This window comes from Plecotus auritus, assembly GCF_963455305.1.
Source record: "Plecotus auritus genome assembly, chromosome: 1".
NCBI lineage: Eukaryota > Metazoa > Chordata > Mammalia > Chiroptera > Vespertilionidae > Plecotus > Plecotus auritus.
The window spans coordinates 158256426-158272962 of NC_137770.1; the positions used below are offsets into that span (position 1 = coordinate 158256426).

Consider the following 16537-nt stretch of genomic DNA (forward strand, 5'->3'; position numbering starts at 1 on the left):
ATGGCACACATGTGTCCAGTTTGCAAATGAATTTGGGAAACTTAGTCACTTCACCTGTGATTTTGTACACATTTTAGTCCATTCGCCCTCAATTGTTTCCAAGTTTCTGTTGATCCTGAGAGACTGTAGGTTCATCAATGAGAGATAGGAGCAAGGCTGGTTGATTGTGTAAGTTCATGGTCTCCTGTAATGGGATCTAGATTAACCCTTGCAGACCCTCCAAGATAGTGGACAGAAACACAGAGTAAAAAAATGCAAATGAAGCCGTGGATACTTCATGTGAACTCTCACATCATTCTCCAGTGGACTAATTTTTCGTTGTACTGACAATAGCTTCTAGTTCTTGAGTGCCCGCAGGATAAGTTGTACTAGGCACTCTCCATACGTAGCCTCACTATCCTTGCAATAACCTGGCACAGTGGGCATTGTTAGTCTTACTGTGTACTTGAAGAACTCCAGGCTTAGAGGAATTAGCCTGTTGCCCTACCTCATAGAGAGCCTGAGGTGGAACCAGGGCCCAAGATTAAGGTGTTTTCCCCTGTCGCTTTTGTACTGTTTTTAGATGTAAACTTGAATGTGTTGTAGTGTACCCTGAATCTCACAAAGGACGCCTCAAAAAGTCAAATTATGGAGTCATTTATTCAAAGGCCAGCAGCTACAAGGGGCAACAGCGCTCCAAATCTCACAGCCCCAAAATGCTCGCCACATCTGGCTTATATAGGCAGAATATCACAAAGGTATCGATTACATCTTTGGGTTTGGAATGAGGAACGTGGTTTGCACAAAGCAGCTACAGAAGCGAAATTGAGCAAGTTAGTTATCTATAAAGATTAAGTATAGTTTTGGGTCTGTGGATCACTGAATCAACAAAAACACATTATCTGGAGCCACTGAGGCAATTTAGAATAATTGTGCAGTCCTGGTCTTGGGACCACTGAGTCAACCGAAACGCATTATCTGTAGCTACTGAGGCAATTTAGGGTAATTGTGCTGTCCTGGTTCCCAGGTACAGAAGAATGTGCTTTGATAACCAGTAAGATCACAATCAATGGGATATTCAAACCACCAACAATGGAGTTTTCAATCAGTTGGGATAGCATACATAAGTTCAGAAAATCAAAATAACTTTTCTATTGTTTTAGCAAGCAAATAAGTACAAGAACCCAAAACAGCAGGGTTAAAGTTAAAGTTAAAACTGCAGTTTCTACCTGAGATGATTGCTACCATACTTCAAATGAATATTTAAGCCAAATATCATTGTAACAAAGAACCAGAAAATGAACCCTAAGAGTACTGTGTTGCCCACCAAGTGTGAACTGGAAGATGTTGAGTGACTCATTGTTCAGTTGCCTTTGGTAGAGGCTCTGTTGACGTTTTGAGCTTGTGGTTCTCAACGAGGTTGAATTTGCCCTTTAGAAGACATTGAGCAATGTCTGGAGGCATTTGGATGGTCAGAACTTGAGAGCATTATTGGCATTTAATGGGTAGAGCATTATTGGCATCTAGTGGGTAGAAATTTATTGGCATCTATTGGCTAAACATGCTGCAGTGTACAGGACAAACCCCCAACATAGACTGATCTGGCTTCCAAATGCCAACAGTGCCAAGATGGAGAAACCATGGTCTAGATGGATGAATAGTTCTCTCACCTAGAAACAGATAGACCAGTAGGGGTGAGGGCAGCCAAATTTTGAGGGAGGCACCTGAGACCTTACCTTACAAGTTTTTTTTATCTGTGCCAGGCTGGCTGGCAACTGGGCACTTCTCAGTTTGGAGTCTTCCCTACCTGTGGCAGAACACAGTAGAGAGGGGTGTCAGCTCCCTAGGTTCCAGTAGCTGCTGTCTGTGTCTGGAAAGGTGGAGACACAGTCAGTCTGCTTTGTGGGATGAGCACACAGTCAGTGTGCTCATCACCAGCTCTTCCTTTTCTCTGAAGGGTGGCATCCACCTGAGTGGAGACCATACAGGGCTGTTGGTCATATTTCTATGACAACAGTTTATCTGCATTTAGGGCTCTCAGCAGAAGGTGCACCCAGCATGTACCTGTCAACCACAGCCTGTCAGTCGGTGTGAGGCTGGGAGGGAAATGGACCCACACAATGTCCACCACACTCTCTTCAGCCAGCAGCACTCAGACCGGTGAGAGCATTGCTGTGGAAATGTAAGAGGGTGCCCTCACTTATTGGGAAAGGTAACTAAGCGTGAAAAAAGACAGTGTAATCACTGTGTACCTACATACAAAATCAGCCTTGTTTTTTTCACAGTGGTACCGTAAATAAGGTGGAATTTCTTGCCACTTACAAATGCTTTTATGGCGCTAAATGGTAATCAATGAAAAGCATTCTCATTGCCCCTATTATTTTTAAAGAACCTAGTGTACCAGTTTTTGGACTTCCTGTGAAGTAGGCCTGCTATAATTGCCTATTATAAATCTTGTGGTTCAGGTCGAAGTATATAGTACTACATTTCCTCATTACTATTTTTTAACTTGATTTAATGTATGATTAGTAGTTAAAACTGCTATTTTCAGCTGTAAGTAAAAAATGGGAAGCTTATGAGTGTTCAGCTTACAGGGTTTTTATTAACATTTTTGTTATAAATATTTCATTGGCTAAATTTAATTCAGTGCAGTAGAATTGAAATGTAATAATGCTATTGACTTAATAAATGCTGGCATCCTAATGTCCAGCTTTAGATGAAATGAATATGAGAGTAATTTTCTAATGAACATATGCGCACTAAATCACTGATGAAATAAAAAGGAACAATATGATGAATTGCACTGGGTCTATTTTTAGCATGACATGTTGATATAAGTAAAGGAATTAAAGCGTAGTTCATTATATATCAATTTGAATGTAATACTAATTAAAACCTTTAACTTCACTGAAGCCTATTCTTAGAAATTATGCAAATTAATTGAGGCCTAAAAGATGCATATGCAATGTTTGAGTTCCCTGTGGACCAAAAACTGGCATGTTGGAACAGACAAAATTATATACTGTGCAGTATTTTCTCGGAAGTATGATATGGTAAATGAGTTTGGTACTTAAAATATGTGGAGGGGGGCTGAATTACATATCTATTTGTTGTTCATCTTATTTTGTAACAACATAAGCAGGAAGGAAGAACCAGAGAAATTGTGCTTGGCTTGCCACCCCTGAAGGCAATTTCCTGCAGCTGTGGATTGTGGGACTCTGGTTAAAACTTTGGTTTCTGCACAGTGAGTGATTCCCTGCTCTTCTTAACATTAAAATCCTCACCAAGTGCATTTTAATTGTGTGGTGTTAATTAGATTGCACTCATTCTCCCCTCTGCCACATTCTTCATATTTTTATATCGTATGAGGTGTATTTATCTAATGAAGCCGGGATGGGAGTCTCAGATGGCCACATCACATTATAATAGCATAACCTACAGTTCTGCAAGCCCTGAAAGTGAATGTGGAGACGGGAGCTACATTCAAGGCAAGTGGGAGAGAGTGGAACCTAAAATGACTGAATGTTCTTCCAGTTTTCCTGTCTTCAATTAGCAATACTCTTCATCTCCTGTAGATTAATGCTCATAGTCCTTATCTCTTTTATAAGAACTTCAGTGTTCACCCCAAAGCTTTGTCACTCTGCCAGAGATCTCTGGGTTGGTGCTTACGCACGATGACTTAACATTAAGGCAGTTCTGTGCAGCAGCGTTTCTTTAACAGCTATGTTGGATTCTTCCAGAACCAGCAAGAGCCTTATCCCAGGCATGGTAATCCCTTCAAATGCAGAGACTTCGTCAGAGGCTAATGTTTAGAGCAGTAGGTGACCAGTGTGTACCCAGGAATGCTCTGAGGTGGTTTCATTTTCTTGACCCCTGTTTCATAGGTGAAATAACGTGAGATGTGAGCCCCTGCAACCAGATACACAGCAGTTTGTCCAAACTTCTTTCCTAGCATTATGCTTTGCATTTATCACTCCTTAGTCATTTTCTAACTCAATTCCATGTCAAGAACCACATCGTCTACTCTTCTCTTCATTCACATACTTTAGTGCTTAACCAATAGTATTTTCAATACCACAGCACGGACAAATTGAGATTTGTGTGTACTATACAGCCAGGAAAATTTACTAGATCAGATTAACCCATCTTGATTAACACTGATAACAATATAAGAACATAGATATCAATGAAGGATAATTAAAAAAGCACCATAGGCTTAATGCTGCACACATGTTTTCAGTCTTCATTGGTTACGGGACACATGAAAGCAGTTAGTAACAATTATTTATCCATTGCTGATAAAGATAGTGACTGACATATCTAAACATTTTGGGGGCAATTTTTAGTGTCAAAATTCTGACACATCTTGTTCATAGCTATTGAAAAGTTATGAATTAACAGCAAATATTGGAAGTGTTAGTAAATGATCACTATCAGTAGCCGTCACTTTTAACTTGGCGATACATGTCTTTGAAATAAAATATTTGGATCCTGTAGGTTGTAAGGGTTTTATTTGTTTGCTTTCCTAGTTAGTAATAATAAATAAATAAAAGACCCTTTTGGGTTGTTGCCTCCTAGTATGTTCTCTAACCTGCTAGCTAACCATGGACTTAGCGTCAGACCACTTTGATTTGAGTCCTGGCTCCTCTTGTTAGCTGTGTCCTTGCTTAGGTAACTTAACCTCTCTGTGTCTTAACTTCTTCACTGTAAGATGGATACTGCCCAATAGTCTGTTGTGAGAAGTGAACAATACTATAAGGATGGACCTTATAAGTTTTTATAATATGTTAATTGTTATTGTTTTTTCCTGCTTGATATTATATACCCAACCAAGTTATTCTAAATGCAGTCACTGGATCTTGTTAGGAGAGCATGAGAATTACAGGGGTTCAGGAGATAATAAAGCTGATGAAACCTTAGTGGAAAACAGAAGTTGATGTACCCATAATCTCTTTTACATTGTCATTCCACTGAAAAAAAGATTTCCTGAAGAGTGATTTTTAAGGTAGGCTGGTAAGACCATCCTTCTATAAAATAAATGATATGTTTACTTCTGATCAATATAAAACTACTTTAGGAAAAAAATAAAATGTGTAGTGATGAGAACAGCATTGCCAGCATTTTTTAAATGAAAGGAGTTTTTCTGTAAGCAATTTAACAGGACTCCAGAATATTTAAATAAATGGTATTTCTTGAATGTGACAGGCATATTTGTAAATGTACTAAGGATTTAGTAATCCCTCTTGATTTCAGGAATAACATCATTCTTGATCCAGTCATTGTGAGGTGTGAATGATTCTCTAGAGCTTTTGCAAAGGCCAGAATGTTTCTTTCAAACCACAGTGAGTTTTCCATTATCTCTCAGTAGATAATTGGTTCTGTGAATCATCTTCAGTGGCCAGGAACTCTCTCTGCTTAACATAGAAAATGATTAGCTGTATTTGTATAAATGAATGCATGTATTCTAACTTCATTAACAGCTCTAAGTAAATGGTCTACAGATGATTACATTTGTGTTTCATTGAGAATATCTGTACCTTCTCTCACATACACTAATATGAATGTACATATATACCCACACAGAGCTCAGAAGGTCTGTGTATTGGCCTATGTTGAAATTCACTGGTTTTTAATTATTTGCTTATCATAAAAAACTATATTTTTATGAGTGTCTAAAGCAGTGGTTCTCAACCTTTCTAATGCCGTGACCCTTTAATACAGTTCCTCATGTTGTGGTGACCCCCAACCATAAAATTATTTTCATTGCTACTTCACAACTGTAATTTTGCTACTGTTATGAATCGTAATGTAAATATCTGTGTTTTCTGATGGTCTTAGGCGACCCTGCTACCGGTTCTCAACCTGTGGGTCGTGACCCACAGATTGAGAACTGCTGCTGTAGAGCCTAAGACCATTGGAAAACACAGATATTTACATTACGATTCATAACAGTAGCAAAATTACAGTTGTGAAGTAGCAATGAAAATAATTTAATGGTTGGGGGTCACCACAACATGAGGAACTGTATTAAAAGGTCGCGGCATTAAAAAGGTTGAGAACCACTGGTCTAAAGGACTTCGTTTGCCTTTTATATCAGGCTCAAATCTCTCAATCAGTATTTAAGACCCAGCCTCTCCAACCAAACTTACTGTGCCACCTTCCCAGAGTTTTTATCATTCTACACATGCTTTTCATAGTTCAAAGTAAGATACACTCCTGTAAACCCTTGGACTACCATCATCGGAGTGATAATAATTTTTATTTGCAACAAGTAAAAATATTCTGAAATTTCTTCTAAGCCTGGGTCTTTCATAACTGTTCTTTGTCTTTTCCTTCTTTCTTTGATAAATGTAGTATTTTCTGTGTGTGTGTTCTGTGCATGATCTAGCAGCCTACTGTGTGGTATCTCAGTGGTTTCTAACGAATGCTTACTGACTGAATGATAGAACATAGAACTGGAATGAATGTCAATGATCCAGTTTTTTATGTATCTTCAGCTCAACTCAGTAAATATTTATTGGGATAGTTCTTGGATTAATTGCACAATATAAATGAAAGAGTTCAACATTGACTAGACAGTATTGCATGTACTACCTGTCATGTTTTTTAAGTCTCTAATGGCCAGAGGATTCAATTACAAGTCCTTTTAGAAAATATTATCGTGTGTCTCTAGTAAAACATTTCTGACATCATTGTTCAGGAAAAACCTAAAAATGAAAGTAGCAGATATAGTAAAACTCATCATCATTATGTGTCTTTGCTCCTAAATTAAAAAAAAAAAAATCCATTATGTTGACTTGCCTTTGAAACTGGTGGGATTTCTACATGGTAATTGTAGGATGTTTTTCTTTATTTGTTTTTTTCTTCTTTTTTTAAAATTTTGATTTAAAAAATGGCCTTGAGAAAGTTAAGGCTGGGAATACAGAAATGTATTTTATAGTTTCCAAAGTAATTTTTGAAATTTGGAGTTCAAATTTAACAGGATATTATAGATAGATATGAATATTTGAGACCAGAGTATAAATTCCTATGTTTGGATGCACCTGCCTCTCAAAATATCTGGCTCCTTTTTCCAGTATATTGAACAAACAGATTTAAGAGTTTTCACATAGTTTTGATGTATTTCCACAAGGAAGAAATTTTGTGCTTGCAGCTGAAATCTAGTAGAAATAATTTAAGATGTTGAAAATCTGAGCCATGATTGACACAGGGAAAGTTCTAAACCTTTGCTAATTAAGCATTATTTTGAAATTGTTTAAAAATACCTTAATGTCATCAGAGCAAAATATTGTCAACAATATCTTCACTGTTTAAAAATATTAATGTTGTTAATATTTGAATTTCATCCCACATATGGCCATGTATGATTTTGACATTAATGGTATTCTCTGTGTATGAACAGAGAGGGAGAGACAATCAGTGGTTGACAAAATAAGTGCACAGACTCCAGGAAAGATGGAAGAGAGTGTGTAATATCTGCACAAAGTGATCCCCTCATAACTTAGAGATACCGCTTGATGCACAATACACCATAATCATTAATAATAAACATTTATAATATAGTCTGCAGCCCTGAAAGGTTCAGGTTACCTAAGGAGCACATTGCCATCTTAAGCCTTTGTGCTTTATTTCTAAGGAAAGGCAGCCAATGCCTGGTCACACTAGACAACTTTGAATAAAATAAGGCAGCAGCTAAATGACAACTATTCGTGTAGAGTTCCTGGGGGCCACAGAGTTTTCAACACAGCAGTGGAAGCTGTGATAGAGACCTTTCTGTAGGGCTTGGAGCATAGATATAAGATAGGTGTAGATTTGGCTTCAAGTCGATGGTCAAGGTCAACCTGAGGGCCTGGAATGTAGAGAGTGTCTGGGGGTCATGGGTCAACCCTTCTTAGAAAGCTTGCTCTACTCAGAGAACAAAGGTAGGAACAAGTATATGGGACAAAAAAAAAAGGGGTCACACAAGCTGAAATCAATAGAAGATTAAGATGGCAGGCAGGTAGACCAGAAGCCCAGAATGCTGTCAGGACACCCTTACAAGGGAAATGCAAAGGAGAAGCCAGCAGGAGAATAGGTGAGAGGTGGAAATTGCAAGGACAACTCTCTGGTGGTGGAGGCAGCCAGGAAGAAGTTACAAGTTTTCTATTGTTGGTGAACCACATCTCAAGAATGTTTAGCCTTATAACTGTGAGGAATGAGAGGGAACTTCTGCTGTAGCGGAGAGGGAAACAGAAGAACTTCTGTGAAAATATTACATTCATCTGGGCATTTTATTAGAATTAGAAACGTATCATTAGTGCATGAGTGCATTTCTGATTTGTCAAAAACTATAATGATGAATGCTTAAACTTGTTGAGTATATTCAGACAAACTTTTATGACATAATTTTAGAATAATTTATCTTTTCAAAAGGTTTCAAGAGAAAAATATTTATCTGTAAAATCCACTACTGTGCCTCAATTCCTGTTGATAGTGAGATACTGGGAGTCATGATGTCTGATAGAAACAGTCTAATTCAGATGTCAGTTAGTCTTTTTCAATTTACTACTTTTGTCTCAACATCTATGCTTTCTGGCTTTGCCTTAGCATTATGGTTGATGAGTATTGATATGCATTAAACTCTATTTACTGTTGCTTTTTAAATTTCTCTTCTGGATCCAGCTTCCCCAGCTACCTGTAAAAATAAATGCTCTATTTTCAGTATAAAATAATCTCCTGCACCTAAGAGTATTTCTGTGTGATTTTCCTTATGCATACAATTTTTATAAAGTGATGACTACAAATTCTTAAGGAATTGATAAAGTTTTAGAACGGGCCAGTTATTTTAGTGAGCTTTTGTCATATTGCACATTTACCACATCCCTTCTCGTTTTGGAGGTCGAGCTATTTGTTTCAGCCACACCCAATGCTTGCTCTGAATCTATTGGGTACGGAGACCTCTGCAGGCTGCTGTGGTGACATGAGAAATGAGAGGGGCCTTGTGGTTCTGTAGGAGGTTACATTCTGCAGCTTCTTTGGTAAAGCAGTGGAGTGGTAGAGAATTGTATAAGCACTTCTTTTTCTCTAGTCTTGTGATGTACAATTACCACATTGACCAACTTTGCCAGGGGAGCAGGCCCAGCCCCATGGGACTCTGTAAGGTCATCAGAATTGGATGTAGAATGCATAATTGAATTAAAGAGCCACTTTAGATTTTCAGATAAAAGAAAGTAGTGAGTCCCCAGGTGTTTTTGTACTTCTCACCCTGTTGACGTATTTAGAAATAAAGGGATTTATTTGCAGGTATAATTTCCTCGGGGGTAGTCTGCAAATACTTTTATTTAGCCACTACTCTTTATACAGACTTTGAGTTATGAAGTGACCTCCATCTCAGCAAGATAAATCCTGGTACCCGGAGTCCAGCTAGCTTCATCTATGGCAGTGCAGCTGAAGTGGATATTGAAATTTGTTTTCTTGAGAAGACAGGAAAGCCCCACCTCGCACACTTAGGTTTCTGTGAGCAAGTTATAAAACTGCCAGACATCTATTAAGCTGGAGGTGTTGCTCAACTTTATTGAGCAGGAGTCAGGTTCTGATGGTCAGCAGGGCTGTTTTGGACCCTTGTGTGCACACATCTCCGAGATGATCGGCTCGCCACCAATAACTGATAAGCTGCGTGTGTGCCCTTAGACACGGACATAGAGACAAGCTGTATCACCCACAAGGTACTCACTGAAGCCCCATGAAGTAACCCCGGGGGCAAGAGGCCACATTTCCTGAAGATAATGTTCCAGCTGTGTTTTAGATGACTGATCGCCTCTACTACTCTGCTGTGCTCCATTCATGGTGACGAAGAAGATCAAAGCAGTGCAATATGAATTTTTTTGCTTCGTGTAAATTTAAGCATGGCTACAAGGGCTTGTTTTCTCTCTCTTGGAAAAGCAAACTGAGCTTGCAGAAAATAATTAAATCTGCAGTATCTTGCAATAATTAGACATTGGAAATGGGGAGGGTTAATTATTTCAATCTGATTTTAGTTGCCCAATAAAATGTTCAAGGATAGTATCCAGACAGTTGCTGAATTAATTTACAATCCCAGCTCGTTCAATTTTTGTACCCTTTTTCCCTGCAGGATCATGCAGATTTGCGAAGCCATTTCTTCACAGTTGGGATGAAACTAGAAACAGTGAATATGAGTGAGCCCTTTCATATCTGTCCTGCATCAGTGACCAAGGTGAGTTTCCCTCCCTTGCTCTGCATCTCAGCCTCCAGAGTGGATCAAATAAGTCTTTCTACTGAAAGCCAACCAGATGAAATGTGTTTGCACAAGGATATGCTACAGTTCCAAGGAAACCTAAGTCGAACTGCCTTCTTTCCCATCCAGTGCTATTTGAAGCTCTCTCTTTATCACTGGTAGCATAGAGTGAGTCTGATCAGAGGTCCCCTCATGTAATGGTTGGGTGAGTTTCACTTGTCTTCTGATAATACAGTATGTGGACACTTGCATCTGTTAGTGACTTGGCGGAAGGTTAAAGATGCATGGCTGTGAACTTGCTCCTCCTGAACTGATAGTATTTAATATGATTGATCTGTTTATATTTCAAAAATACCTGCAAATGGTGAAAAGCAAATTCCCATTGCATTTTGATTTCCTTTTAATCACGTGCTTTCATTAATAAAGGCAAAGTCATGCTTCTGAGATGTGCAAATTTAAAATGAAATTGCTTTTTCATGTAAAGGCATTTTAATTATGGTCTGATAGGCTTTTAAGATTATAATTTCCCTTTTCCATCAAAGACATCTCAATGAAGTCAGCTATGGTAACATCTAAAGTATGTGTTTCTACCTTAAGTATCTCGTATAAATGATGGAAGAAACCAACAAACTTAGAACTCTTTTTTTTTAAGCTTTTTTTTATTATTATTATTGGTTTCAGAGAGAGGCAGGAAGAGGGAGAGAAAGATAGAAACATCAATGATGAGAGAGAATCATCAGTTGGCTGCCTCCTGCATATTCCTTACTGGGGATCCAGTCTGCAACCCAGGCATGTGCCCTGACCAGGAATCAAACTGTGACTTCCTGGTTTATGAGTCAACATTCAACCAGTGAGCCACACCGGCCGGGCTAACTTAGCATTCTTAAGCCAATGTCTGTTTTAGTTAATGGCCTTTTATGCATTTTCTAGGGAAGGTAATTAATGGTTCAAAAGTCAATTTCATGGATTCAAACGCAGGTCTCATGGTGCCCACTAATGTAATATTTAATGTTTTAATTCCTTGGGGGCATAATGTTTTAGTCTAAACAAATGGCTCTGCAGATAAATCCCAACCAGCTTTGCTAATTACAAGCTGAATAAATTACTTATATTTTAAAAACCTTAGTTTTTATATCTACTAGTATACCGTAAATATTATACCGTCCACTTTATGTCATTGGGAGAAGTGAGGAATCATGGATGAAGTGCCTGGCATAGTACTTGGCACATGTGAGTGCTCAGTAAAATATTAGCTATGTTCACCCAAACCTTTGGTCCCATTTATGGGTACTATTTATCATAGTTATCTCCCAAGAAAAAAGCATGCCACAGGCATCTGGGGATCCAACTGCTGATCAGACTGTGTTTGGTTCCTGTGGAGAAATGGTCTATCTTACCCTTGTTATCTTACCCTTGTTAGCTGGTGGAATATAAGCCTGATTGTTGTAGAACTGAATTTTAAGTTTGTTTATTACAAAGTGCTGTGGTGGTTAATACACATCACCAGTTTTAGCAAGGGCCAACCCTACAACTGGAGTCAGCAGTCCAGTGAATCATTCAGCACACTTTATTTTCAACCTGCCCTGAAGAGAAACTGAAGCCTTTTATTTCCCCTTTAAAGCCATGTATATTGCTGAGTTTTCCACCGGCCCACTGTGCATACATAACTTTTGAAATGAAAATACTACTGTGTGAAGAGGATGATCAAGGTAGACCACAGCTGATTGTCACCACAGTGGGTTGGGATGTCAGTCATTCTTAAGATAAAATGAACTCTTTCATGATCCAACAGAATACTTCTAATTTTACATTTACTGTCATCTTTCATTTGCTCTCCTTTTTTTGGAAACATTACCAACTGCTGATCAGACTGTTTTGGTTCCTGTGGAGAAATGGTCTATCTTGAAATTTGTGATCCAAGAGGAAGAGAGAAGAAATTTGTATTTTGATTTCAAAGTATTTGAAAAACTTGATCGTTTATCTACTGTGGGCTTTTGTAATTTTTATTGTAGGCAGTGCAAAGAAGGATTGCTTTGTGTGCATTTTTTTTCCTGAGAGTCTTGATCCATGCAGCACTTTTCCAAAGAAATAGTTTCATAATTAATATGAAGAAATCAATTGGGTATATTTATTCTTTCTCTCATTATTACAAGAATATATTTGACTTTGGAAATAAAAACAAACAAGTTTCTTTGATGTTACTTCACGTTGGCAGAATGTCTCAATTGTATTTGGGATACAATCAGATGTGTCCTCAATAGCTCCTGTAACTGCCACACGTCTGAGGACCCATAAGCAAGTTGGAGCAGGACTTTACAACCAGAGAACAAACATATGAAATGTGTGACACTCAGATGCATAGTCCTAGGAAACGATCCTTTTGGTGACACAGATTGATTTCTGAATCTTATAAAGTTGAAGACACTAAAAAAGGTTAATTCCATTTTAATTTCTTTTTTCTGAATGAGACAGGATTTCTTGATGCAGTGACAAGTGTTTTAATGTTACTTGAGTCGTGCTTTTTAAAATTTATGATTTGGTAAAATTCGAGAAATAGAGTGATGACAGTGTATTACAGAATGTGGAAAATAGTTACGATAAGGAAATGTCTTTTTTCCCCCTTAAAGTATTTTCCTTTAATGACTATAAATTATTTTTTATAACTGTTAAAGTAATTTATTTAAAGAATAACTACATATGAGAAAAATATTGACTTACGCATTGAGTGATAATCTTGAGGTTGAAATGCATGCTATCATGTTTATACACCATCCATTAAAAACCATTTTATTTGAAATGACCTTCGGGGTTCTTTCCTGTGTATTCTGGTTGTTGCACATTTGTAGAAAACTAAAGAGTGATATCTTGTTGAAACCTGACCAGAATTTCCCTTTGTTTGAGCAGCGGGTGATTTAGTGATGCCAGCTGTTCATTTATCTGGATATATATTGCCTTGTCCTCCTTCTAAGAGGCTGTGGTGTCAGCTTCACTTGGAAATTTTTTTTTTAAGCCAAACAGAGATGCAAATGTGCTTAGCCTGTCAGGGGTAGACATTCACATTTTTATGCCTTTATATCGTTGTATACGTGATGTTGGGATGTGACACACTCATTATAATTAGTTGCAGCCTGAATACCTGTATCTTGTTGTGTGGACTTCCAGGGGCAGCAGTTTGGTTTCCACAGTAAAACAGTTTACTCCCTAAACAAATCTTATTGGAGTTTGGGGGTGAGAGGATATTTTCTCTGATTCTTAAGATACATTTTCATTTTTATATTTCCTACTTTTTGTACCAAAGATAAAATACTTAAGTCATTCATTCTTATAGACCCCTCCTTCCCTATTGGCCATGTGTTGTGTACTGCATAGACTTGGATGAGCACCTCCCCAGGTTCAAGATTCATGTACATGTAACACAGTATCAGAATAATCTCCATGCAGAAGGTATTCATAAATAAATACGTTTCTATTAACACTGGAAGATGTTTTAGAATATTAAGTTTGAGAATATAATGTATTGTGCCGTTATTAGTCATTATAATGAAATTTTCTTTTTTATTTTCCTTGGGGCTTTTCTTGATGGCACAACTGTTGAAGAAATAAGTAATGTTAAAGCAAATAGACGGATAAGCATGTAGCAGATCCAGTATTAAATACCCAACCTTTAGCAGTACAGTGGGATTATATTTTTGGTGTTCCAAAACAGTGAGATAGTGACAGACGATGGTGGTGATGACAGTATCATCTATAATGTGAAATATATTGCATTGTTTAGAGCAAAAGATACTGGAATTACAGTCTTGGGCTCTGTTTCTATTTGCTAGCTCTGAGCTGCACAGTCTTGGGCAAGTTGGTTAACTGCTCCAGGCTTTAGTTTAAGACCTGTGTGTTGACCAGAAGGCCCAGTGTTTCTGAACCATTTAGCTTCTCTCTAAGTAATACGTAAGCAAATGTAGGGGAGGCTGGGGGAAGGTCAATGGGGGGGGGGGGGAAAGGAGATATATGTACTACTACATGTAATACTTTAAACAATAAAAAAATAAAAATAATAATAAAAAAGGAGAAAGACGCATCGGGAAAGGAACTAATGGAGTGTTGGTGGAGGAAGGGAAGATGTGATTTTAAGTAGGGTTGTCAGGGGAGCCCCCCCGGGAAGGTAATGTTTGATCCTTTGCAAAACTCAGGCGACAGAATTCTAATTATTTACTGGAATTAACATCATCAAGAAGAACTGAAGTGAGTTTCCTCTCCTGCTTATCTTTGAACTAGGTTGCTTCCAGAAAATATTTTTTAAATGAAGGAGCTAAGAATCATAGCTTAGGGAGAGTGTCAAGGTTTCCTAAGATTTTCTGTTGAGTTGGGAAAGTGCTCTTTTTTTCCTCTGGTCTCTTTTACATACTTGGTTCTCTAGATCCATCATGCTTTTGACTGTTGCCCCCTTCTTTTTTCATCATCATGCTTTGTTCCTGTTTTTTCATGGACTTCTTCTTCCCCTTATATCCAGTGGATGATTAGCCAGTTTCTGTGCACAAAGCGTTTTCTCTGCATGGTGAGAATACCTTCACAGGAATGAAGAGGCCACAGTCCTCGAAGCACTTGGGATATGCTGGGGTAGACAGATGTGATATCAGTCCATGGGGGGAGGGAGGATGAGGATGTTCAGTATAGAGATACAAGCCTGATGATTTGGGGGCACAGAGCAGGGGCCCTTTATTCCAACTGAGTGGTTGGGAAAATTTCCCAGCTGCATTGACTTTCAGGTTGGACCTTTAAAAATGCACTGTGATTATAGACTGACAAGGGAGTGCGCTGTTAGACTGCAAGAATGCTAAGAACAGGCCTGGTGTGAATGATTTCCTCTTGGGCTAGAGGTGGGGCATTTGGGCGAATTCAAGATGAGCGATACATGAGACTTAGATGCGACTAGAAATCTTCAGGCCAGACCTTGGAGCATTCTTGAATGACCTGGTGTGAGAACGTGTGTCCCTGCTGTGGACATGGAGAAACCAATTAGACCTTTCAGTGCCTGCCTGGCTTTCCCCTCGGCCAGGGTTTGTCTGTTTTAGTTCAGCAGTTTGTTTATCTTTCAGCTATGACTATTGGTTTACGTTTTATTCTCTGTCTCCAATACATTCTACTTACTCGTTTACTTTTCATTAATATGACCACAGTGATAAACTCTAACTTTGTAGCAACTGGATCAATTTAGTAATACACATTGACATGCCAGTTTGTGGTCAAACCATTTTGATGAAATACATTGATTGCGTTTGGAAGCTGTTCCAATATTTCATTACTAGTCTTATATGTAATCCCAAGGAACTAACCATTGGCTGTATTGGTTTTCTCTTTCAGGTTTTTAACAATAATTTTTTTCAAGTGACTATTGACGATCTAAGACCAGAACCTAGTAAACTCTCAATGCTGTGCCATGCAGATTCTTTGGGGATTTTACCAGTACAGTGGTGCCTTAAAAATGGAGTCAATCTCACACCTCCCAAAGGTTTGTATTCTGTGAAAATGTGCAGGGTTTGAGTGATTCAGGAGGGTGTCATTGTTTATCTAGAGAAATTTATGTTGTAAACAATTTAGAAGTAGTGGAAAAAGAATGTCTTTCATGGTTAGCTTGACATAGGGGTCTGTACAGATTCCTTCCCTGGCGGGAAGTGTGACCTTGGGCTTCTCAGTCCACATCTGTAAAGCAAAGTTCCAGGTTAGTGATTGAATGTTCGATGGTTCTGCTGCCCTTGTGTACTGATAGAGGGTAAGTGTTGCTAAGTGATTGAGGTTAAAAACTGCAGAGTGTCTATGAAGTGGCTTTGAAAAGACAATAAGATGCTATTGAAGCATTTCTTTACATTTTATTTACAATAAATCAGATTTTCCTTAGAGCCCAGTTGCTCCCAGATATCCAACAATTTGATGCTATAATATCTCTATATATAAAAGCCTAAGGGACCGTTTGACTGTTCAACCAGTAGCTATGGCACGCACTGACCACCAGGGGACAGACGCTCAATGCACGGGCATGGAAACATGGAACAGGGAAGGGAGGGAGGGAAGAGATTAACCAAAGATCTTATATGCATACTAGAGGCCCAGTGCACATACTTGTGCAATGGAGGGGTCCCTTGGCCTGGCCTGCGGGGATCGGGCCGAATCCATGCACTGGGCCTCCAACATCCCCTGAAGGGTCCCGGATTATGAGAGGGTGCAGGCCAGGCTAAGGGACCGAACTGGGCCTCTAGTGTTAAAATAATTAAATTGGGAACTAGGTTGCACTAAAATAATTTTTACATTGGGATTTATGCACTACACTGTAAG

The 16537-nt window shown here is 38.5% G+C and overlaps 1 protein-coding gene across 2 annotated transcripts in view; it reads left to right on the plus strand.

The window, feature by feature from the left end:
• Positions 1 to 16537, plus strand: part of SFMBT2 (Scm like with four mbt domains 2) — a 229177-nt gene that overhangs the window by 141372 nt on the left and 71268 nt on the right. For both annotated transcript variants that reach the window (XM_080685057.1, XM_080685058.1), the window contains exons 8-9: positions 10091 to 10192; positions 15569 to 15716. In XM_080685057.1, the coding sequence (XP_080541183.1) occupies positions 10091 to 10192; positions 15569 to 15716 (250 nt within the window). The remainder of the gene's footprint in view (positions 1 to 10090; positions 10193 to 15568; positions 15717 to 16537) is intronic.